Raw genomic sequence first — 24,671 nt, forward strand, 5'->3', positions numbered from 1 at the left:
ATTAAGCTGTAGCTCCTTATACCTTAGGGAGGGTAACTAAGGGAGGGCAAGGCAGTAACTCAAATCTCTCTCCATAGGACTAGCCTTTTCTTTTTTCCTACCCAGTGTTATCTATCTTCCCTCCCCTCCTCCTCCAGGTATCTTCAAAGAGTTGGCGGGGGGTGGGGGGTGCTTTTTCTTCTCTACTCTATGGCAAATTATAGACCCATTTTTGAGCTTCCTAAGGAAAAAGGTAAAACAGACTACTGATCACACAGAGGAAAATATCTTCTCTGCTATAAAAAGCCATTAAAAATTACGGTGTAAGCTCGGTCAGTTAAGCATCTGACTCTTGATTTCAGCTCAGGTTGTGATCTCCCGGTTCACGGCATTGAGCCCCAACTCAGGCTCCGCATTGACAGCACAGAGTCTGTTTGGGATTCTCACTCTCTCTCTCTGCCCCCTCCTTGCTCATGCCTGCACTCTCTCAAAATAAATACACATTAAAAAAAATTACTGTGTAAGAGGGAAAACCAGTCAGAGTCTGTGCTGTTCAGTGCATCATTGTTTTGAAATGTCAGTAAAGACCTTAAATGTTTTTTTCTTTCTTTTGAGTGTAAAAACATGTATAAGGCACTGGGATTCCCAGTGTAGCTACTTTTCATATTTTATTTGCAAGTTGTATGCATTATCTAGTGAGAGGTTAAAAAATGCTTTTTGAGTTTTTGAAAATGTTATCTAATGTAATTGAGAAATTCATAACATATAAGAGAGGGGGTTTACTTTTTTTTTTTTAATTTTTAACTTTTATTATTGAGAGACAGAGCATGAGCAGGGTAGGGGCAGAGAGACGGGGAGACACAGAATCCAAAGCGGGCTCCAGGCTCTGAGCTGTCAGCACAGAGCCTGACGTGGGGCTCAAACTCACAAACTATGAGATCATGACCTGAGCTGAAGTTGGACGCTTAACCAACTGAGCCACCCATGCGCTCCAAGGGAGGGTTTACTTTATAATGTACAGCTGACCCTTGGACAACATGGGTTTGAACTGTGCAGGTTCACTTACATCTGGATTTTTTGTTTGATATGGTACAGCCCTGTAAAGTATATGTTTATGTTATTGGCAGGGCTTCTGGTCAACAGTAGGCTATTAGCGGTTAAATTTGGGGGATGTCCAAAGTTATATGTAGATTTTTGACTGCGTGGGGTCAGCGCCCATAATCCCCGTGTTGTTCAACGGTCAACTATACATCCTTTGCCTTTTCTTTTTCAAGAATGGGCATCACTCCATTTGCCAGTCTAAGACACTGCATTTTATAAGTATGGAGAAGGAAAGAGGGAAAAGTAATGGCCAATCCCTTTCTTACTTGTTACTGATCAGATTCTTAGCAGCTGTCTCTTCTTGGATTTCTTCCACAAAGAAATGATTTTTCTACCTGTTTTCTTGCTGGTTGCAGCTACTTCACGCATCATAAACAAAACCATGCTTTGTGTCAAAACCATCACTTTTCTTTAGCTATTTGTTCAAGGGCTATGTGAGCCCTAAACTGTAATCGAGCTTCCATGGAATAGTCTTTGTAGTTTTTTATGTTGTCTAGGTTTTTTGTTGCACTGTCATAATCTCCTTTTAGATAGTAGAGAATTCCTAGTTCGTAGTAAGTATATGGCACCAAATAGTGGTCATATTTTAACAATTTCTCCTTCTGAAGGACACGATTAAAGTAACACTCAGCCATTGAATATCTGCCCAAATGTTTCAGGCACAGACCTTTCAGCAAATTTAACAGACTTATGTCATCTGTGCCATACTCGGTATTTGGATTTTTTCGTAAGAGGTCTTCTCCTTTATCAATTATCGACAGCCAGCTTGAAATAAGGTCTAGTTTTTTGCTCATGACTCGGAAACCACTCCAGGCGTAAATGAACTCCAGAATGGGCTGTGCTGTAAACCAGCCTGTGGTGGTGCCATAGCGCTGCCCCTTCTCGGCGATGAACTTTTCTATTGGCACAGAAGTTCCCAAAATTTTGATTCTCAGCCTATCCACTTTCAAGAAGAGAGAGCTTATGTCCTCACTCACTGATTTCACAGAATCTGAAGGGAGCAAGGAGAGTAGCATAGCTTTACTGTACATGTATATTGCCTTAGACCACCTGCTGTTACGAGACAGTAGATCAGCGTAGTGGTGAGCCTGCTTCCAATTCCGCAGAAAGATGTGGCACCACATGAGCTCCCAGTAACAGAGGTGATGAACCTGCTTCCATTCATTTTGAATAAAAATGCACTCCTCTAATATTAACCGGGCATTTTCAAAATTTCCTTTCAGCATACTAAAACGTGCCTGAAAAAATTTAAGTATGACACAGTTTGGAAATTTCTGGAGGTAGATCAGGAAGAGATCCTCTACAGCAGAACTGTGACCCTTTTCAGCACCAATAGCTACATAGATGTACGTGTAATAAAAGACTAGAGTCAAAACACTTAAGATATTATTTATATGGGATTTGGATGCACTCTCGTGAAGCAGAGTCAAGCCTACCTCTCTATCACCAAAATATCCAACAATATTGAGTAGTTTAAGTGTCTTTGGTGGCACAAGTGATAATAGCAGATTGAATGCTCCAAGTCCAAATTTTACTCCTTCAACCAGGTGTCTGTAGGTTTTGCTGTGGTTGTTAGGCATCTGTGTTAATACCTGTTGGCAGTCTTTGTATATTTGGTAACTTAACCCGATGTTGATTGCACATTTAAGAAAACCAAGCATACTGTCATCCTGTATAAATGTGACAGTGGATTTCAGAATCAAACACTCCGCGTAGCAGACTTCAGCATGCAGTTCCTCCTCTTTGATAGTCTTTATTCCCTGTTTACTCACGAGATGAGAAAAATTCATCATCCTAGACTTTCTTCGGAAATTGTTACAGGTTTTCAAAGCTTCCTTTGCAGTAGCCATTCCGGTCTGTATATCCTGTGGATCAAAAGTCAAAACGGCCTTGACAACCATAAGGATATTATAGATTAGAGCATGGTATATGCTGGTTTTCGACCATGGATGAATGAGACTTATGGCATCTGAGAATCTGTTATTTAGAAATAAATACAATCCAGTTGTGCACTCTTCCAGGGAAGATTTTAGGTTCATGGTTGTGGCCACAGGGATCATTTCATAGGCATCTTCAAACTTTTCCTCGTCACCTTCTGTCTTACTCAGGACACATGATGTCAAGTCATTCCCTTTATCATTTTCTCTTTTACTTACAGTAACGGACATCTTTGCTTCCCTACTTTGAGACGGGAAATATTTGAAGGGGAGCGATGTGGCTGCAGTGAGGGTAGCTCCTGCTCTCCCGACTGGGCTCACTTCTTCCACGGGCCGAAGTGTCACTGCTACAACCGAGGCAGACAAACTAATAGTGTGGGTGTAGCATTAGGATATTCTCATCTATGCCAGACAAAGGGGGGGGGGTGAAGATAATTTATTTACCTAGAAGAAGTACTTCTGAAAAGTTCAAATCATTTGTAATATATAGAAAACATGTGAAGCAAATCATTTGCAAACAAAAAGAGTTCTTGTGTCGATGATACACATTTTCAGAAATGTTAACGGAGGAAGGCTCCTTCCCTTTAAAAGAAACATGTTTGACTATAGTTGACACACTCCCTATTTTTTCCCCCTCAGTTTTATTGAGGTAAAACTGACAAAACTGGAAGATAATGAAAGTATGTAACATGATGGTTTGGGGGAAATGAGAACATTTTTCTACTCTCAGCAAATTTCACTTATATAAAACAGTGTTACCGACTTAGTCACCATGTTATATATTAGATCCTCAGACCTTATTCATCTTATAACTGAAATTTTGTATTTTTTTTCACTAACCTCTCCCTATTTCACCTACCCTTCCCCCCCAAACTCCTTGTTCTTGATGTTCTCATAAGGGGACTTTTCTGCTAGAGGAATACTCTGGGCTGACTTCTGACTGGGAACAGATAAAAGAACCTGGACCAGTGTTGCGCTATGCCTTCTGAATTCCTCCTTCTGGAATTGGCCTGTTCAAAGTCTGAAACCAAAAACCAGGAAGCCTGTCTTTTCTGCTCTCCAGCTGCGCCTGGGACCAGGTGGGCAAATCTGTTTAATTAGGGGGTAAAGCATCAGCGAGCCCACTTGGCAGCCCATCACGTCTGAAATCACAGTAACGATCAACTTAATCAAAAAGGTCATGTTTTGGTGTCCTTCTGCCTGACTCCTGCATCTGGATCCCATTGGTTCTGAACTCAGGCAGGAAAAGGGATGTTATTTATTGGTCCCTAACAGGCCATCTCTTCCTCCTCCAACTCTTGTATTCCCTCTCTAGATGGTTGATACTATCATCCACATTAATCTCTCTCTCTCTCTTTTTTTACCCCCTCCAAAACCCTGTCAGATCTACTTACTGAATGCAGTACCTTTCATCTTCCAAATCACCCTGGACATTCTTTAACAAGGCTTGTTACTAGCATGGTCAAATGCACAGACTGTGAAGTTAGACTGCTTAGGTTTGAATCCTGATTCTGCCATTTGCTTGGCCTCACTGTGCCTCTGTTTCCTCACGTGCAAATAGGGAATAATAGTACTTCTACCAAAGAGTGGTTGGCAGGATTAAGTAATTTAATATATTTAAAGTGGTCAGGACAGTACCTGGCATACATAGGAAATACTCAATACTCAGTATTATTCTATACACTGCCCCCCAACCCCATAGTCTGGCACGTAGCAGGTGCTTGCCAAATTATTTTTTATTTTGTTTTTCAAACTGTTTTAAATGAGGTGTGGGATGTAGACTGCTGTGTGTGGGAGTCCCACAGCTTTTGGTGATAGAGGTGGAGTCATCCTCCTATCACTCTTTTGCCTAAAATGTTCTACCTGAAATGTCTTTACCTGTCTGCTTGTCTACTTTTTAAAAAATGTATCCTTTATTTTTTTAAGTTTTATTTATCTTGAGAGAGCGAGAGAGAGAGAGAGAGAGAGGGAGAGAGAGAGCAAACCCCAGAGCACACACATGCATGCAGGGGAGACACAGAGAAGTAGGGAGAGAATCCCTGCACCTTCAGTGCAAAGCCCGATGTGGGGCTCGATGGTGGGCCCCACATGGGGCTCTAATCTCACCAAGTGTGAGATCATGACCTGAGCCAGAATTAAGACTGAGCCAGTGGCACCTCTGCTTGTCTACTTTAAAAAATTTTTTTTTAATGTTTATTTATTTTTGAGAGAGACAGAGCATGAGTGGGGGAAGGGCAAAGAGAGAGGGACACACAGAATATGAAGCAGGCTCCAGGCTCCGAGCTGTCATCACAGAGCCCAATGCAGGGCTCGAACTCACAAACTGTGAGATCATGACTTGAGCCAAAGTTGGATGCTTAGCCAACTAAGTCCCCCAGGCACCCCATCTGCTTGTCTACTTTTAAAAGGATCAATCTAGGGGCGCCTGGGTGGCGCAGTCGGTTAAGCGTCCGACTTTAGCCAGGTCACAATCTCCCGGTCCGGGAGTTCGAGCCCCGCGTCAGGCTCTGGGCTGATGGCTCAGAGCCTGGAGCCAGTTTCCGATTCTGTGTCTCCCTCTCTCTCTGACCCTCCCCCGTTCATGCTCTGTCTCTCTCTGTCCCAAAAATAAATAAACGTTGAAAAAAAAATTTAAAAGGATCAATCTAGTGGGGCGCCTGGCTGGCTCAGTTGGTAGATCATGCAACTCTTGATCTCAGGGTTGTAAACTTGAGCCCTGCATTGGGTGTAGAGATAACTTAAAAATAAAATCTTAAAAAATAATAAAAAATGGATCAATCTAGTGAGAATGGATTAGGGAACAGTAATACTAAGCCAGGAAGATCAGTCAAGTAGGGGGCTTGAGTGGGAGAGGCTGAAGGTACAGAAAGGAACAATTCAATGAAAAGAAAGCAGAGGGGGATGCACAGAGCACAAGTGCAGGAAGGAGTAGCCTTGGATAAGATGAGAATAACCTCTTGCACTAAATACAAGAGACTTCCTTTCTGTCATTCATTCAATACAGACTGAATTGAGCTCCTTCTATAATACCAAGCACTGTTCTTAGTGCTGGGGATACAGCAGTGAACAAAACAAAGACCTGGCTCCCATGGAAAACAATAAACAAAGGAATAAATAACATGTCAGCAGTTGATTTTTGCTGTAAAGAAGAGTAAACCAGATTAAGACAGAATGAGGAATTTAGAGAGTGATGGGGTGTGAGGTACTTGGTATTTTATGTAGGGCAGTCAGGGAAGGCCTCCCCAATAACGTCACATTTGAGCAGAGATGTAGATGATGTGAAAGTCTCTTGATCTCTTCTTTCAGTCTAAGATAAGTGAACATTCTATGTGTTCCCATGATGTCTTGTGCTTACCTCTATCCTAGCACTTGCTATATATTATATATATATAATTTTTTTTTAAATATGTCTTCTTTTTGCATCATGTATATCTATCTTCATCACCAAGTACAATGATTGGCACTCAATCATTAAACTAAATTAGCATTAAAAAAAATTTTTTTAATGTTTATTTATTTTTGATATACAGAGTGCAAGTGGGGGAAGGACAGAGAGTGAGGGAGTCACAGAATCTGAAGCAGGCTCCAGGCTCTGAGCTGTCAGCACAGAGCCTGATGTGGGGCTCGAACTCACAAACTGTGAGATCACGACTTGGGCCAAAGTCAGACACTTAACCGACTGAGCCACCCAGGCGCCCCAAAATTAGCATTTGTTGAATGGCTAGGACAGTTTTCAATTTACATACACTAAGACAAATCTAAAACGAAGTAACCATGTAACTGTTAAAACTATGAGACTCAGAAACATGTAACAGTGAATACTACAAAGAATTGATGTCCTGGGGCGCCTGGGTGGCTCAGTGGGTTGAGTGTCTTCAGCTGAGTGACTTCAGTTCAGGTCATGACCTTGTGGTCCACGGGTTCGAGCCCAGCGTTGGGCTCTGTGCTGACAGCTCAGAGCCTGGAGCCTGCTTCAGATTCTGTGTGTGTCTCTCTCTCTGGCCCTCCCTCACTTGTGCTCTCTCTCTCTCAAAAATAAATAAACATTAAAAAAAAAAAAAAAAAAAAAAAAGAGGGGCACCTGGGTGGTTCAGTCGGTTAAGCGTCCGACTTCGGCTTGGGTCATGATCTCGCGGTCCGTGAGTTCGAGCCCTGCGTCGGGCTCTGTGCTGACAGCTCAGAGCCTGGAGCCTGTTTCAGATTCTGTGTCTCCCTCTCTCTGATCCTCCCCAGTTCATGCTCTATCTCTCTCTGTCTCAAAAATAAATAAACGTTAAAAAAAAAAAAAAAAAAAAGAATTGATACCCTTAATATAGTAAGAGTTCCTAAAACTCAACTAAGAAAAAGCACCCCATCAGAAAAATCAGCAAAGGGTATAAATGAATTGCCAATTAGCATAATGTTGAATCTCATTGTAAATAATAAAATACAAATTAAAAAATTATATACCCATCTTAAAAATGAAATTTGGCAGATTAAAAAAATTCATCCAGTGTTAATGAAGGTGCAGAGAACCAAGTACTTTTGTGGACTTCTTGGTGGGTATATAAATGCTACAACCATTTTGGAGAGCTATTTGGCAACATGTTTTAAAAGCTTTAATATTTTTTTATACTTCTTTTTTAAATGTTTATTTATTTATTTTGAGGGGAAGAGGAGCAGAGAGAGGGAGAGAGAATCCCAAGCAGGTCAGTGCTGTCAGTGCAGAGCCCAACATGGGACTCAAACCCATGAACTGTGAGATCGTAACCTGTGCCAAAATCCAGTCAGATGCTTAATCGACTGAGCTACCCAGGCCCCCCTTTTTATACTCTTTGACCCAACAATTTCACTTATGGAATTATCCTAAAGAAATTATCAGGGATGTACATAAATATCTATAAAAGTTATATACACTTCAACATTATTTATAATACAAAAAGTGAAAATAATCTAAATTTCTTACAAGAGAGGATATTGATGAAATGGAATACTGTGCCAATACTATAATGTTGTGGAGTATTTAATGACTTGGCAAATTGTTTATGGTGTAATGCACTATATTGGTTGGGGTTCTCCGGAGAAACATAACCAATACCAGATATATATAAAATTATATATAAAACAAGGAACTGGCTCATACAATTCTGGAGGCTGAGAAGTCCCAAGATTTGTAAAAGGCAAACTGAAGCCCAGGAGCCAATGGTATAAATCCTAATCTGAAAGCTGGCAGGCTCAAAATCCAAGGAGAGCTAATTTTTCAGTTAGAGTCATAAAACAGGAAAAGACTGATGTCCTGGCTCAGGCAGTCACATAGGAGAAATTCCTTCTTGCTCAGCCTTTTGTTCCATTCAGGCCTTCAATTGATTGGATGAGACCCACCCACATTAGGGGAGGCAATCTGCTTTACTCAGTCTACTGATTCAAATGTTAATCTCATCCAAACACCCTCACAGACACGCCCAGAATAGTGTCTGACCAAATTCTGGGCATCTGTGTGGACCAGTCATGTTGACACATAAAGTTAACCATAACATGTACTATTTGCAAAACTATGTAATTTTTTTTTCAAAGAGGTGATATATGCATAGGTAAAAACTGAAACTATAAATTCCAGATTATTAATAATGGTGATATCAGAGTGGTGGCATTATGGATAACATTTATATTCTTTACTTACCAACATTCAATAAATATTGAGTACCTACTATATGATAAAGACTATGCTAGGAACTAGCATACAGTAGTTAATGAGGTAGATTTGGGCCCTGCCCTCACACAATTCATAGCCTGGTATTTGTGCTTTTTCCTATTTTATATAATTTCTACAATCAACATATTACTTATAATCGGGGAAAAAAGCTTGTAATAGTTTTGCATGCTTTATCTCATGTAATTCTCACAACGGTATGAGGTGGGTATTACTGTCATTTCTCTTTTATGCATGAGGAAACTGAGTCCAAGTGAAGTTAAGTGGCCTGCCCCAAATCATAGTTGGTAAGTGTAGGAACAGGATTCAAACCTAGGTAGTGGGACTGCAGACCTCACAGTCATTGTCAACAGTACAGCATGAGCTAACTTCTGTTTTTCAAAAGATTGGATTTTTTTTCATTCTGCTTTTCTGTATTTTCCATTTTCTACAACATAAGTAAATTATTTTTATAATTTAAGAAAGTTTTTACATTTTCAATTTAATATCATATGGATAATATTTTTGTGGTTTGTGGGGTTTTTTTGTTTTTTGTTTTTAAGTAGGCTCCATGGCCAATGTGGGCCTTGAACTCATGACTCCAAGATTGAATCACATGTTCTACTGACTGAGCCAGCCAGGTACCCTTACATGGATAATAATCTTATCCATGTGATCCAATGGAATAATTGAACTAAATACAGAATATACAACCTGCTGTCCAAAATAATTCAAAAATTTGAATGGTATTATGATTATTAGCTTTGAATCATTTTTCAAAGTATCCTTGAACGTATATTATGAATGAATACAAATGAGACAATGAATGTATAAAGCATTTATGTGATTTTTCTGGAACCAAGTAGTAAATTGCAGAGACAGGATTCAATTTCAAGTCTTTTGAATCCCAGGTCATTGCTCTTTTCATTAACTCAGGCTGTATTCATGAAAGAGGTAGCTGGATGACCTTGGGCAAATCACTTAATTTTCCTGATTCTAGGAAGTGATACATTTAAGTTACGTTTTTAAAGTATGAGTAGGTGGGGCCCCTGGGTGGCTCAGTTGGTTGGGCCAATGACTTCGGCTCAGGTCACGATCTTGCAGTTTATGAGTTCGAGCCCTGCATCGTGCTCTGTGCTGACAGCTCGGAGCCTGGAGCCTACTTCGGATTCTATGTCTCCCCCTCTCTCTACCCTACCCTGCTCACACTTTGTGTCTGTCTTTCAATAATAAATAAATGTTTAAAAAATTTTTTTTAATAAACAAACTACGAGTAGGACTTTCATAGGTAGGATTGTTTGTAGGAACAATCAAGGAATATTAATATATATATATTTTTAAGTTTATTCATTCTTGAGAGACAGAGCATGAGTGGGAGAGGGGCAGAGAGAGAGAGAGACAGAATCCGAAGCAGGCTCCAGGCTCTGAGCTGTCAGCAGAGAGCCCAATGTGGGGCTCAAACCATGAACCGTGAGATCATGACCTGAGCCCAAGTCGGATGCTTAATGGACTGAGCCACCCTTGAGGCGCCCCTCAAGGAATATTAATATTAAAGGATAAGAATAGCATAAGGAAAGCGGCAGAGGTTTGTCCCAAAATGAGCAGTTTGTGTTTTATTTGTAAAGTGAAAAAAAAAAAGAGTTAATAAATATAAATACTTAGTATAGTGCCTGGCACATAGTAAATGCTTAATGAATACTAACGTTTAGTAAGATATTTGGGGGCTAGAGCTCTCTTTTGATATGAGAGAAAAATGATGCCCAGAAAGTTTGTGACAGATCTAGGATAACATGATTAGTTAATAATAAAGATGAGAACGTATGTTGTCGGACTTCCCAATTCAACGCTTTTGCCACTTCACCATATTTATGCTGGAATATGGCTGTAAACACAGGCTGAGAAGTGATCACGGACTGTGGGGAATTATACTCTACACCAATGATTTGCAAATTGCTGGAGACTGTTTTTCCAAAGGAAGAACACGCAGGCTAACATATTCAGTACTATATCAAAATTATACACTAATTGGGGTGTCCAGTTGGCTCAGTTGGTAGAGCACGCAACTCTTGATCTCAGGGTCCCTGAGTTTAAGCCCCACATTGGGCGTGAAGTCTAGTTAAAATTAAAAATGAATAAATAAATAAATAAATAAATAAATAAATAAAACTTCTATACTAATTATAAGTGTTATATCTGAATTAGTGAAAAGTTAAAGGATATTTTGAAAGAATGAAATTCTATATATTCTAAAGTTTGTGTGTGTGTGTGTGTGTGTGTGTGTGTGTGTGTGTGTGTGTGTAGGCTATAAATGTGCTTTATTAAAGAAAGGAAACAACATATTGCCAAACTGACCCTCAGATATATTGTATTACTTCACATTCTGATGTGTATAACTGCCAATTTCACTGCACTCCTGACAAAAATAGCATGTTGTTTTAATTTGCATTTAGGATAGATGTTTTTCTTCTTCTTTGTGGTTTTTTTCTTGTTTTTTTCTTTTAATTTATTTTTTATTGAGTGAAGTCATTTTTTTTTAAAGTAAGCTCTATGCCCAACATGAGGCTTGAACTCAAGACCCTGAGATCAAGAGTCACATGCTCTACTTACTGAGCCAGCCAAGTGCCCTGTCATTCTTTGTTCTTAACTAGCAATTCCAGACTCTTGGACTTTGAGAACTAGGTAGATCTGAGAAATACTGGGGGATGGAGGGCACAAACATTTTTCTATCGAGAAAACATGAGAGGCATCTGGGTGACTCACTGGGTTAAGCATCTGACTCTTGGTTTCAGCTCAGGTCATGATCTCATGGTTTGTGAGTTCAAGCCCTGTGCTGGGCTCTATGCTGACAGCGCAGAGCCTGCTTGGGATATTCTCTCTCTCTCTCTCTCCTTCTCTCTCTGCCCCTCCCCTGCTCACATATACTCTCTCTCAAAATAAATAAATAAACTTAAAGAAAGAGAGAAAACATGAGAGGGGGGCCCGGCTGGTTCAGTCAGAGAAGCATGTGACTCTTGATTTTGGGGCTTGAGTTCAAGCTCCACGTTGGGCATAGAGATTACAATAAACACATAAATAAACAAATAAAATTAAAAAAGAAGACATGAGATTTAAAAAAATTACTTAGCATCCTTTCATTAAAAAAAAAATGCGGAGGCTCCTGGGTGGCTCAGTCGGTTAAGCGGCCGACTTCGGCTCAGGTCATGATCTCGCAGTCCGTGGGTTCGAGCCCTGCGTCGGGCTCTGTGCTGACAGCTCAGAGCCTGAAGCCTGTTTCAGATTCTGTGTCTCCCTCTCTCTGACCCTCCCCTGTTCATGCTCTGTCTCTGTCTCAAAAATAAACGTTAAAAAAATTTTTAAAAAAATGCTAAGAGGGGGCGCCTGGGTGGCGCAGTCAGTTAAGCGTCTGACTTCAGCCAGGTCACGATCTCGCGGTCCGTGAGTTCAAGCCCCGCGTCAGGCTCTGGGCTGATGGCTCAGAGTCTGGAGCCTGTTTCCGATTCTGTGTCTCCCTCTCTCTCTGCCCCTCCCCTGTTCATGCTCTGTCTCTCTCTGTCCCAAAAATAAATAAATGTTAAAAAAAAAAAATGCGAAGAGGAACATTTAAAAGAGTAAGAAAGACATAGTCACTGAATAAAAGATGGCTTTTTCAGGAAAGAGTGGTTGGCAATATTTCCAATTTTTCTGGAATTGGGAGATATTTTTATCAAAGTTCTGACAGTCCTTGTGGGAAGATTTGGGAACCACTGCATTCGCCATGCTACAATTCTTGGTCTTAGTCTCATTTGAAAAATGAAGTGGTTAGACTAATGATTTAATACAATTCCTCCTGTTTCTCTGTGTTCCAAACCATTTCTTTCATATGCAGTCTAAACTCGTCTATTTGAGTTGCAGTGTATGTACCCATTTGTCACTGGCTTGAGAATAGGTTTTCTACTTGCCTTTTTAAAAAAAGGTGTACTTAATCTTATAGAAATTAGCTGCAAAGACTAAACTTTGTAATAAAAAGCAACAATCTCCCCATTGCTCATGAATACGTTATCTCCCCATTCCACAGACAAATGCTCTTGCGTAGAACCTTTAAGAAGGTTTCAGCATTTGATTTTCGGATTCCTGTAGATATACTTTTCATGAAGAAAATTTCTTCTTCTGAGTTGTTGCTTCTTATATGCGTCAGATTGTTTTTGTCTCTGTGGACAGGGTCAAAGTAGAAAAGTGACAATTCCACTTAGAGGTCGGTAAGTGAAGAGACAAAGATGTCTTCGGAGTGGCTACGTAAGGCTGGTCACCATATTTCAGGGTCTTCTCCCCAGCTTTGCCCAAATAAAACTTCAGTTTTGCCAATGCACCCAAGTCATATCAAACTTTGAGCAACTGACAAAGGTTAATCAAACCACCGCTCCTCTCTCTCCTCCTCCCCCTTCTCCTCCTAACATTTCTTGAGCACTCAATATGTGCTAGACAGTGGGCAATGTTATTTGCCTGATTTACCTTGTCTACGTCTAACAACTCTCTGAGATGGGCCACTACTATCAAAGCCTATTTTGCAGATGAGGAGGCTGAAGTGGGCGGAGATTAGCTACTTACTCAAGGCTAGGCAGCTAACCAATAGTGGAGCCCGGCTTCAAACCCAACTCTGGCACACTCCACGGAGCTCCTCCTCTTCATCACTACACCCACCGCCTGTCTTAAGGAAAAGATTCGTGAACAAAAATCATTTTTATTGTTTTACAGTAGAGAATATTCATTTCCAGGGACTAGAAGGTCAGTATCCAAATATTAAATAAGGGAAGTCAATGGTCTTGAGCATCTTTAAATACAACTGGGAGCTGGCTGATAACACAGGTTCTCTCCTATCTGTGCTGAATGAATTGCTCGACTCTGTCCACACTAGTCTAGCTCTTCCTAGTTAAGACAACAAGCTGACCATTAATTAGTTTCATTAATCCTTCTTTAGAGAAGGAGCAACTTAATTGACACAACTGGTTAGGGTTGGATGGTTTTACAGTTTCACACTTTTTAATACAATCAGGCATTCCTCAGAAAGCCTCATTTTTCCTAGATTGTTTTATACTCCTAAACTACGCATTTAGGTATTATTTGTATCAGGGGAGCACTCTTGCATCACATTTTTGCTCTTCATTCCTTGAAGTTGATCAAGGCACTAGCGTTCTTTAACTGTTGCTCTCCCTACCCCATCTCCATATTTCAGTACTGACTGTAGTTCAGTACTTAGCTAATGAAAAGTTAATTTCTTTATACAATATGAAAGAATTATAAACATGCCTCTGAGGAGTTTTCCTTCCTAGAATTTCGTAAGAGCATCCTAGACAGAACTGAAGATTATGAAATGTTGAAAAAAGAAAAGAAAGTTGTACTTGAATACAGATCTTTGGACTGACCCACAGTACATAAATTTACAGCACATCCATGAATACATATTAAAAGACTAGTGTTTGTAAGTACAGACTATTTCTTTATATTAAAAATAGTACATGTACAAAAGGTCTAAACTTGTTTTTGTTTTAAGGTTTCCACATGCAAGCTAAAATAGTGGCAATGATTTAAAAGTGAAACTAAAATGGAGAAGAAAATATGATAGAGTTAACTTTTTCTTTAATGCTTTTCTGGAAAAACTGAATCTAGAAAAAGCAGATAAATTTTGAAAGCTGCTGTAAAAGAATTAAGAATGAACTCACCCTTTCCTAAACTAATAACATAATCAGTTTTTAACAACAGTAACATGTTAAGCATTACTCAAAATTGCTTATTAGGAAATCTTAGAATATTCATTGAATTAAGTAGCTTTCATATTCCAGTTAAATCTGGGAATGTCATCCTAATTTAACACACAATCCTATAGGCAAAATTTATATGGCTGAAACTGATTTCAAAAGAAATCAGTAGGAATAGAAGTACTCCATACAATAATATCTCCCTGATTTGGATTGATGTTTAGTGAGAAGAACTGGTTATGTGTCAGAGTGAGTGTTCAGTATAATAGTGTGTGGAAATTCTATGAGGGACTATTGTTTTTTCATGGTGCCTAGGATAGCAAACCCAGCCTAGAACTGGCCCTCCTTTAATAGAGATAAATAACATGCAATTAGCTTATCAAAGCACCTAGAGAGGCAGGCAAGCCAGTCTGGGTTTACCCCTTTTCCTTTAATGTGCTTGAAAGCAGTTTAAGTTGGAAAATTGTTGCTTTTCTTATTTTTATACCATTACTTTAAAAATTCTCTTTAGTACAGCAGACTTGGTATTCAGAACAAAAACTATTTACTGAGGCCTAATAGTATAATAAGTACTATCTTTCAATAAGTTACCTACAGTTTGCCCCACAACAATTTTCATAAATTCTTAATAAAAGAAAGTCAAATTAGTGAGGCTTGACAGGATTGATAATGTCTTTCAGGGATATATAAAAAGATCTTTATCATTTAATCCTTTGAGAAGAACCCTGCCCGTTAAGTAGATAACAAAGATCAAGGAGACTAAGAGAGAACAACTGTAACATATTTTATAGAACTTCTATTTTCTTGCTAGAATTTTCTTGCAATGTATACACTTTCCATAATTTGAGAAGTCTGAAAAAAATATATGAATTTGTAGCATTATCAGAAGAGGATCCATACTTTATTCACCAACTAAATCTCCTTTCTCCTGTACTCTGTACCACATACCTATATACATCACATTAAGTTTCAAATGAGAAACATAAAACTACAAATACCTAAGGATTTCATCTTTCATGTGAACCAAACCAACTCATATATTCCAAATATTCATGATGAATTGTCTTTTGTGTGTGTGTTTGTGTGGCTGGTGAAAAAGAAGTTGAATCTGTTTGGCAGATACATTGTATAAAATCAAAACTGAAAAATACAGCATAGGAAGTATAGTAATATTGCAATAAAGTTGTGTGACAGATGGTCACTAATGGTGAACATGGAGTACTTACTATAACGAATTGTTCAAACACTATGTTGTACACGTGAAACTAATGTAACATTGTATATTACTTAATAAAAATAAAAAATCAAATCAAATTTGATTTTTCAGTGATTCTATCTAAAGAAAAGGTTTACATTTATTTTATGAAGAGAGTGGCTGAGCAGCAAGGCTTATTAGTCAAAGACAATTTAACAATGTCTCAGTGCTCAGGAAATGAGTATTAGTCGATGAGATGTGATACTATAATACAAAGCAGAAAGCACTAGAAAGGAAGCACAAATAACTGTGTGCTTCAAATGCAAATAATTTCATAACTGCCACTAGCTAGAACGCTTTAAGGATTTAGGGCTTTTGCACAATTTCAGTATCACCGGAAAATAAAACAAAGTACTCCATTCCTTTGTCCCCCAGACTCCAAGAACTCGGACCGTGTTGATGAAAATTGGTTCTGAAGGGGCTGGAGGGTCGGTGCAGTCCCTGGGGGCGCCACTCCTTTTTGAGGCCCATGGTGCAGAGACCACTACACAGAATGGCGGGGTTCATTGGAGTTCTCACCCTGGCCAAACTCCCGATTACCTCTGATGAGCCTCAAAGATGACTGGGCAGCAGTTTAGGCCAGGTCCCCCAGCAGAAAGGCGGCGACAGCTGCAACATCAGCGGTTAAATTTTACAGCCTTTCATAACGCCGGTCTTAGAGGTACCTACAGTAAGATTGCTAGAGTTGGGGGTCCCTAGTACGGGGAAAGAAGGGAGGGAGAAAGGAAGGAAAATGAGGAGGGTACAGGAAAAGGGGGAGAGGAGGGGGCGGGACACCGCGGGGAAGTCCGAGGGTTTACTGGCTAGATCTGGCGTTCCCATGGAAACGTATCCCTCCGCCCGACCCAGCTTCTTAGCTTCATCAGTTCCCTCCGCGCGGCTTCTCTACTGTTTCCGCCCTGCTCCTTTGTGCCGCGCAGAACGTCGAACTGACGCATGCGCAGAGAGACCCAGCCGCCGCATATATAAGCGCGAACTCAGCTCTTCCTCGTAGTGCCGCTGGGACCGTTGGCGACTGGTCTGGTCTTGTGGCTTTTGTATTACTCATTCCTTGGGCACTGCGAGCTAAAAGAGCAGAGCTCGCGGGCCAGTCATCATGTCGCGTTACGGGCGTTATGGAGGAGGTAAGAGGCCAGGGCCCGGTAAGGGACGTTGCTGTGACTATAGTGAGTATTGCGAGGCCGTGGGGTTGGCGCGGCGGTTGGGAGACGGTTATTCCGCGTGCGTAATGGCGGCTTCGGCGCACACCATACGAAGCCGGAGGCAGCGGGGGCGGGGTGTCGAAGGCAGCCTGGGGATGGCGGGTGGAGGTCTGTGGTGGGTTCCGTATTCTTGGGCGTTTTCGTCTTCCACCACAGCCCAAGGCAGGCCCACGATTACTGTTTTCCTGTTGCCCTTCTTCGAGCCGCCCGCCTGCCCCCCACCCCCCCTCCCTCGGCTGCCATTTTGCGCACATTGACGAGCATGGTGGCGCATTTCCTTGGCGCTTTCCCGCCACTTTAGCAGACAGATCTGGTCCCAACTGTAAAACCGAGGGTGAATTTCAGACTGGACAAAAGTGTGGCAGCTTCGAGCTGCGCATTCTCGTCAGACAATCGGTCGAGTTGTGGAGTGGGAATGGAGACCTAATCTTTTCGTCTGGCGGCTGCTTTCTTTTCTCTTTTAGCTCTTTCGAGCGCGGTTTATGGCTCTGGGGCGGGGAGCTGGAGTCCTGGGCGAGCCAGCGCCTGGGGCTGTTGCCGCGGAGGACGAGAGCCGGTGCAGCCCAGCTCTCCTGGTCCGGCCCCAGCCCGGGCCCGCCCGCCGCCGACGCTGCCGGCCCGCGCGCTCCCCGCGCGCCCGGGGCTGCCGGGACCCGGGGGCGGGGCGGGGGCGGAGCCCGCCCCACGCCGCGGAATATCCTACCACGTGTCTGCTTGTGTTTTGGAGGTCGTCTCCCCGTTTGAATGTTAAGAACTTTGCCTTACGCCTAGCTTTCCGGAAATTTATGAGCATTCCTGGTTTTAAGACTAAATCCTTGATAGAGCATTAAATAAACATGCATTGTACAGTCTTAAGGTTGGCCTGTTTGGGACAAAGAGTTCACTCAAACTTAGGCAAAATTTTGCATAACGTGCGTTCTTGTATTTGCGTTTTTAAACAGAAACCAAGGTGTATGTTGGTAATCTGGGAACCGGTGCCGGCAAAGGAGAGTTAGAAAGGGCTTTCAGTTATTATGGTCCCTTAAGAACTGTGTGGATTGCGAGAAATCCTCCAGGATTTGCCTTTGTGGAATTTGAAGATCCCAGAGATGCAGAAGATGCAGTGCGAGGCCTGGATGGGAAGTAAGTAAGATGTTGGTCATGAAACTCAGCCTTTATTAGAATATTCCTGTGGGCTGGGTAGCGAGCTAGCTAAATAGTTAATCCTAATTCTACATACTTGAGAAGGGGGAGCAAAGTTGGAGTCGGAAGGGTTTATAAAGAGAACTGAAGCTTCTGAGGTTAAAGAGTGGAAATTTCTAAATCTAGAAGTCACTTGTATTTTCTTTAGCATTAGAAATTTGTTGCCTTTCTTTTATAGGGTGATTTGTGGTTCCCGAGTGAGAGTTGAATTATCAACAGGCATGCCTCGGAGGTCTCGTTTTGATAGACCACCAGCCCGCCGTCCCTTTGATCCCAATGATAGATGCTATGAATGTGGCGAAAAGGGACATTATGCTTATGATTGTCATCGTTATAGCCGGCGGAGGAGAAGCAGGTATTTATTTTAATACAGGAATGGTTGGTATACTTGTTAATCAGTAATTTTTTTATTAGCAAGGCAGAAACTAGTATTTTTCTATAAACTTGAATGTTAATTGTACAGGTGTATTTTACAGTTTTTGTTTAATTAAACAAATGCTAATATATTAATAATCAACCTGGTCAAAACCTTTCAGGTTTCTTCGTTTGAGTCAGTCGCCTTGATTCAGAATGTCACGAGCCTTATGATATCATGCTGAGGCGCCTTGCAAATCCGACAATTAAGATCCTCCTAGACCTTGAGGTGATCAGCATAAGAGGCCAGATCCCCTCGAGTCATCTACACCTAGCTTCACCTTATTCTTTAAAGGGCAGAAAATTTGAGACGGTGATCGCCGTAACAGTAAATTTGGCTTACAATTGGGGCCCCCTCCGGTTTAGAAAGAGGAACACCAGATTGACCACATTCCCAACTAGAAAAATCTTCTTGCGTCAATCAAGCCTCACCTGGCTCATTTGGCTGTCAGTTTGATCGTCGTTAGATTGAAGAAAACATCTAGATGCAGCGATCGGCTATAGATACTTCTAGATCGTCTAGATCTACTAGACCATGGGCCAAAGAGGGTCGACCTGCAAACTTGCAAGGTTTATTTTAAATACACATTACAGTGTTTTATATTATGTAATTCTAAAATGTAATTCAGCTTTTAACAAATCTTTTTTTAGGTAGTTTAAAAAAAAAAACTAATAGGCCCAGAGTTTATTTCCAAATGAGACACTAAATTTAAATAGTTTGAGATTTGGTTTCAGCAGAGGCACACAAACTCTCAAAACGAGTTATCATCTGACATTCTTTTTTTTCCTAACTTAATAAAATAGGTCACGGTCTAGATCACATTCGAGATCCAGAGGTAGGCGATACTCTCGCTCACGCAGCAGGAGCAGGGGAAGGAGGTGAGAAATATTATCTAACTCAAGTTTTAACAACTGATAAACTTTAATTGGACATAAGACTTAAGCTTTGATTTATTTCTTAGGTCAAGATCAGCATCTCCACGAAGATCAAGGTCTGTGTCTCTTCGGAGATCAAGATCAGCTTCACTCAGACGATCTAGGTCTGGTTCTATAAAAGGATCGAGGTATTTCCAGTATGTAACACTTTCTTTCCCTTATTTGTATTTGGTTTGTCACGTCTTAATGACTGCACTTTAAGACTATCTTAAAGACATAAATGAAGTGGTTTGCATCAGAAAATACTTTGATTTCTAAAAGTTGAATTTGTACATGACTTGCATCTAAATGGATATTATCCTAATTGTACAGATCAAGAAAAGACCAATCAAAGATTTTTAGAGGCTTGTTTGAGAGGCCATGGTAGAGGAGGGTCCAAAGCACAAATTCTCAAGTCATTCCAGTGCTTCTTAAAGGTGATAGTTGCTTGATTTCTGCTGGAGGCCCATTAGAACCAGGGGTAGACTTAGAAGCAAGTTGAGACCTAAATTTCTCCTATTTGGAATGAGCGGGTGAATTTGAGACTGGGAAGTTGTTTAAGGTAGTAGTTGTGTACATGTGGGTGGATATGGCTTATTTAACCACATACACGCTAAAATGTAAGAAATTAAAAATCAAATTAGAAACCTTAGGGGTTTTTTGACTCCTTTTGTAGAAGGCCTTTAAATTAGGTGCAGAAATGGGTAAGATTCAGGTGCCTGGGTGGCTCAGTCGGTTAAGCATCTGACTTCAGACTCAGGTTGTGATCTCAAGGTTCGTGGGTTTGAGCCCCATGTGGGACTCTGCTGACAGCTCAGAGCTTGGAGCCTGCTTCAGATTCTCTGCCCCATCCCTGCTTGTGCTGTCTCTCTGTTTCACAAATAAGCATTAAAAAAAATGGGGAAAAAATACATAAATCAAAAAAATTAAATGGGTAAGATTTTATAGAATATAAGGAGTTGACAAATACTACGGTCAAGTCACTAGTAGTGTATGCCATTGTGAGTTAGTGCTGTTCGATAATAGCACAAGATCTGTAAAATGCGGGGATTCTGAAACTTGTGGTCCACTCCAGAAAGCTCTGGACTCTAGATGAATGAATGCATTAATTTGATTGCAGGACTCTAATGTGTGTATGTCAGAGGCTGTGGTTTAGTTTGTGTGACAAGTGGTCCTGAACCACGAAAGCTTGTTGATGATCTAAGAATAAAGTCTTAACTCATTTGTGACTTTTCATTGAGGTTATTACCTGAAGAATTGAAATCTCAGTTTAGGGGTCTGTGTAATGTTGAATTTGGTTTTGAGATCTACAACTAAACCAAACGATACCAGTCTTAAAACCTTTTCTTTCTCTTGGATACTATATACTGTTTAAGAATGTTGTACAGGAACTGTGACAACCTAGCTCACTGAGTATGGTAGAAACAAATAATTGAAGTGCCGGTGCTTCTTTATTTTGATATTGCGAGCTTGTTGAAAGTGTAATCATTTGTTCAGTCTTAGGCCGATGTAAGTTAAGAGTTGTGTCTTGCTTAGTCTTTTGGGTTTTTTTTTTTAAGTACTAAATTAAACATTTTTTAGGTAATCTCTTCACCCAGCGTGGGGCTCGAACTCCCAACCTTGAGATCAAGAGTTGCATGCTCTCCTGATTCAGCCAGCCAGGCGCCCTGTGTCTTGCCTAATTTTAGCTTCTCTGTTCTTAGTTTACCTAACGTAGTGCTCAGTAGTAGGTGTTGAAGGACGTTACTCCTCTGAACTAACAATGCCGTTTTTCTTTCTGTTAAGATCCCGGTCGAGGTCAAGATCAAGATCTAGGTCTCTTTCACGACCAAGAAGCAGGTAGGGTAAAAATCTGATTAATACTCTTCTAGTTATATGGCACCAATATCCAAAGAGTTCAAAGTGTTTTGAATTGTTGAAATCTCAAGTGTAAACTCAGAACCTAGGTGTTCGTGGAAACACAGAATCTTACTAGTAAACCAAACATTAGAACTTGGTTTGTACATGGCCTATTCTGACTGACTTCCTGGACAAGAAAATGTCAAGCTATAGAGAGAAGTTTGTGACTTTGGGGTTATATTAAGAGGCCTTGTTAGAACTGATAGGTGCATGGAAAAAAGCATTCTGAGGTCATTGTGCTTGAAGTATAGTGTAAAAATTAATCATGATACAATAAAGTAGTTCACTCATTTTATGAAGAACAGTTGTTGGAAGATTGGCTTTTGTTAGCAAAAACTGGTAGGCTCTCTTTCAGTTGAACTGCAGCCTGACCTTTTAATATTAAGCTCAGTGCAACCTGGGGGTTCATTTCATGATACTGTGATTATAAGAAAGGTATTTGGTAGTACTTTTCTTAATAGAATTTCTCATGTTTTGACAGCCGATCAAAGTCCAGATCTCCATCTCCAAAAAGAAGGTAAGCTAAATAATTTGTTGCCAAATCTTAACTGTCAAGTATGGCCTCTGCAGAGTTTGTTTGCTTACTGCTTGCTTTGCAGGCTTTGAGCTCTTTGGAGAATTGGTGCTATATATATATATTCTTGTTAGTTACTAAGTTTCTTAAATGATTGCTTTTCCCACTTCAAGTTGAGATTAATGTTTGGATATTTAGTCACAAAACCTTAGGATGATTATTAAGAGGCTTAGTCCTGTAAACCTTTAAGTGTAGAATTTCACGTTAAACATGAGCTTTTTCCTCCACGTGGGACAATAGATAAATGAAGTACCCACATGAGGGAAAAAAAATTGTAGGTTGAAATCTTAGAGCTAAAGCATTATCTTACTACTTACTTGCTACTTAATGATCGAAACCCCAGAATTCAAATACTAGTTTTCTTTAACTTGTGGTTTTAGCAAGGAGGCTGTGAAGCCTAATCTTAAGCAGGGACAAAGGATTTGTATGTAAATCTTTTAGGTAGTTTTTAGATCTCTGCTATATATTACTTTTGGCCACCTAGGAGTTTACTGAAATTGAGTTTTGTCCTGATATGTACATAACAGTAAATTTTAGTAGATACTAATCAGTTCCAAACTTAATTGTTTTTCTTTTTAGTCGTTCCCCATCAGGAAGTCCACGAAGAAGTGCAAGTCCTGAAAGAGTGGACTGAAGTTCTCAAGTTCACCTTTTAGGGAAAAATTATTTTGTTTACATTATTATAAGGGATTTGTGATGTCTGTAAAGTGTAACCTAGGAAGGGTATTTCAACCATCTAATCAAAATGGATCTGGATTATTACTCTGTAAATTCACAGCAGTAAGATAATATAAATTTTTGTTGAATGTATTAACATCCTATGGTCTGAAAATGTGGGTTTTTATTTGGCACATTTAAATAAAATGTTTCTAACTAGATTTTTGATTTGTGTTCAATGTTAATACTCAGTTTAAGATTCAGGGGTAAACCTTGATATTAACTATTCATACAGATCTATATTCATTAATGGTGTTATTTGAGTTGTGAACATCATTAGCTGTAGTATACATACACTTGGGGAATTCCTTTTTATCCTTAGAGCTGTGGGTAAGATAAGAACTCAAGTCCACTTAATAGCTTAACTGTATCTGACAAGTCCCTAAATAATCTGTTGGAGTTGGTATTACTAGATAATAGCAAGCTCTAACGATCTCAATTTGTCAACCTAGAGGATCACTGCTTCCAAAGGCTTGTTAGTACAGTAACTAATTGAGGTTTTCAGGCTATGAGATGAGATGGTGTCAAATCAGAACTCCTGATTTTAGTAAATTCTACCCAATGTTCTTTTGTTTTCAATATTAATTTTATACCACAACTTATGCATGTTGGAAGAATTGTCTGAATTTGGGACAAAACATCATGTAAACCAGCTTTGCAAAATTTTCCAGCCCAGATACTCTCTCTTGAAATGGATTGCCTTATTCTGAGCAGAGATTATTCCCATCCTAGGTTTTTCGGTTCCTGACTACCAACATTTTATTTTGCCAGGCTGGTGCAAAGTAATTATAAAGATGTCAATCCGAAAAAAGATGTCAATCAGAAATGTTAATGAGACTAAAGCAGTTTTGTAAATCTGCGTTTAGTGACCCCTCATGTAGTTGTTTTGGTAGCATCTGGTAGATCTTAGAATATAGCTGGTAGATTCTTTGTTCAGACTTTATCCTTAGTAGGACAGTAATAGTTAATTTTGAGTTTTCTGGTCAAGCTTTTACCAGGCATTCTTTAGCATCAGTTCAAAAAGGGAATACTGGTCTGCATCAAATTTATTTGGTCTGAATGATCACTAGTGCGTTGGAAGATTGGATATTTTCTTTTCAGAATTTTGACAACTGGCTGAATTATAATGGTGTAAAGCTATGTGTGTAAATGGGAGGCTTATTTGTTGCACTTGGTCAGCTTTAATTGTTCTGTATTACATAAAGATAAGTTCACTTAATAAATCTGCAGAGAACAAACAACCCTGATACTCAATTTTTGGAAGTGGGAGTGCTGAGCCAAGAGTAGGAATCATTAATCCTGTAGCTTTGGGATGATTACTAAGCAGTAACCTAGAGATTAGTACAGAAGGCTAAAAGATAGGAGGAGGGGTAGGGGCAAAAATGGGTCTAGGAAACAAGTACAGGAAGTTCAACCTTTAATGGGAAAGGGAGTGCTAGGTATCTAGGTCAGTGCCTTGCACATGCTTGACAGCAGGTACCTTTGTGGTTAGTATACATCTTAACGTGATACATTTTGATGCAGTGTGCTCTTTTTGTTTGCATTTTCAGGTGTCGGGAATGCTAAACTGATGTGACTGACTTGATAAGTACTAGGCTAGGCTTATTCCTAAAATACCTGGCACTACTTGGTGACTAATTGAACACATCAGACACTGAGTACTTTGGACATAGAATCTTTTAGTCCTCTTGCTTACAGAGAGGTGTTGAGAGGTAGGTAATGCATACCCTTGATTGCACCTGATTTCACAGTGGTAGTTTTCCTTTGGACTTGGAGCTAGGCTAAGCATAAAGTGAAAGTGTGGTCCTGCCACCTTGCCATATCCTGTCTTGAGGACGGTGAAAAATCTGAGGGAATTTTGAAATGCCATCACTTTGAGACTTGGTGAAATGGATGGTGGTGTAGGATTGTGATTGTCCTCTTTGTGTAGCCTATCTTGAAGTCTAAAGGAGGATGGTGATTTCCAAGGTACGTGTAAAAGGAAGTGTAAGCTCTAAAACTGACAGGTTGGCAAAGAGTAATCAGAGTGAAGAGTAATAGCAAAGGATCAGATCTGTCTCTTAGCAACTGTTTGGAGACCTTTGGAAGGGAGGGTA

General features: G+C 40.2%; 2 protein-coding genes across 8 annotated transcripts; one reads left to right on the top strand and one right to left on the bottom strand.

Moving 5' to 3' along the window:
• Window positions 1–1,269: 1,269 nt before the first annotated feature.
• Window positions 1,270–16,536, bottom strand: LOC122497242 (tetratricopeptide repeat protein 39B-like). 4 transcript variants are annotated; one of them, XM_043604128.1, is made up of 3 exons: window positions 16,213–16,536; window positions 13,270–13,365; window positions 1,270–3,419 (listed from the first exon to the last, which is right to left on the bottom strand). In XM_043604128.1, the coding sequence occupies exon 3, from the start codon at window positions 3,246–3,248 to the stop codon at window positions 1,482–1,484; it is 1,767 nt and encodes a 588-aa protein (XP_043460063.1). In that variant the 5' UTR covers window positions 3,249–3,419; window positions 13,270–13,365; window positions 16,213–16,536; the 3' UTR covers window positions 1,270–1,481. The 4 variants fall into 4 exon arrangements, 3 of the variants coding, with proteins under 3 accessions (XP_043460063.1, XP_043460062.1, XP_043460065.1); XM_043604127.1 differs by having other exon boundaries at window positions 13,270–13,369; XM_043604130.1 differs by having other exon boundaries at window positions 16,192–16,536.
• A 143-nt stretch (window positions 16,537–16,679) lies between these two features.
• SRSF7 (serine and arginine rich splicing factor 7) lies at window positions 16,680–22,736 on the top strand. Of its 4 annotated transcripts, none has more exons than XM_043604135.1 (8): window positions 16,680–16,796; window positions 17,816–17,996; window positions 18,235–18,411; window positions 19,275–19,349; window positions 19,433–19,543; window positions 21,171–21,224; window positions 21,766–21,801; window positions 22,438–22,736. In XM_043604135.1, the coding sequence occupies exons 1-8, from the start codon at window positions 16,769–16,771 to the stop codon at window positions 22,490–22,492; spliced, it is 717 nt and encodes a 238-aa protein (XP_043460070.1). In that variant the 5' UTR covers window positions 16,680–16,768; the 3' UTR covers window positions 22,493–22,736. The 4 variants fall into 4 exon arrangements, with proteins under 4 accessions (XP_043460070.1, XP_043460071.1, XP_043460072.1 ...); XM_043604136.1 differs by having other exon boundaries at window positions 19,433–19,534; XM_043604137.1 differs by lacking the exon at window positions 21,766–21,801.
• Window positions 22,737–24,671: the final 1,935 nt, after the last annotated feature.

The sequence above is a fragment of the Prionailurus bengalensis genome, chromosome A3 (assembly GCF_016509475.1).
Source record: "Prionailurus bengalensis isolate Pbe53 chromosome A3, Fcat_Pben_1.1_paternal_pri, whole genome shotgun sequence".
Classification (NCBI taxonomy): Eukaryota; Metazoa; Chordata; class Mammalia; order Carnivora; family Felidae; genus Prionailurus; species Prionailurus bengalensis.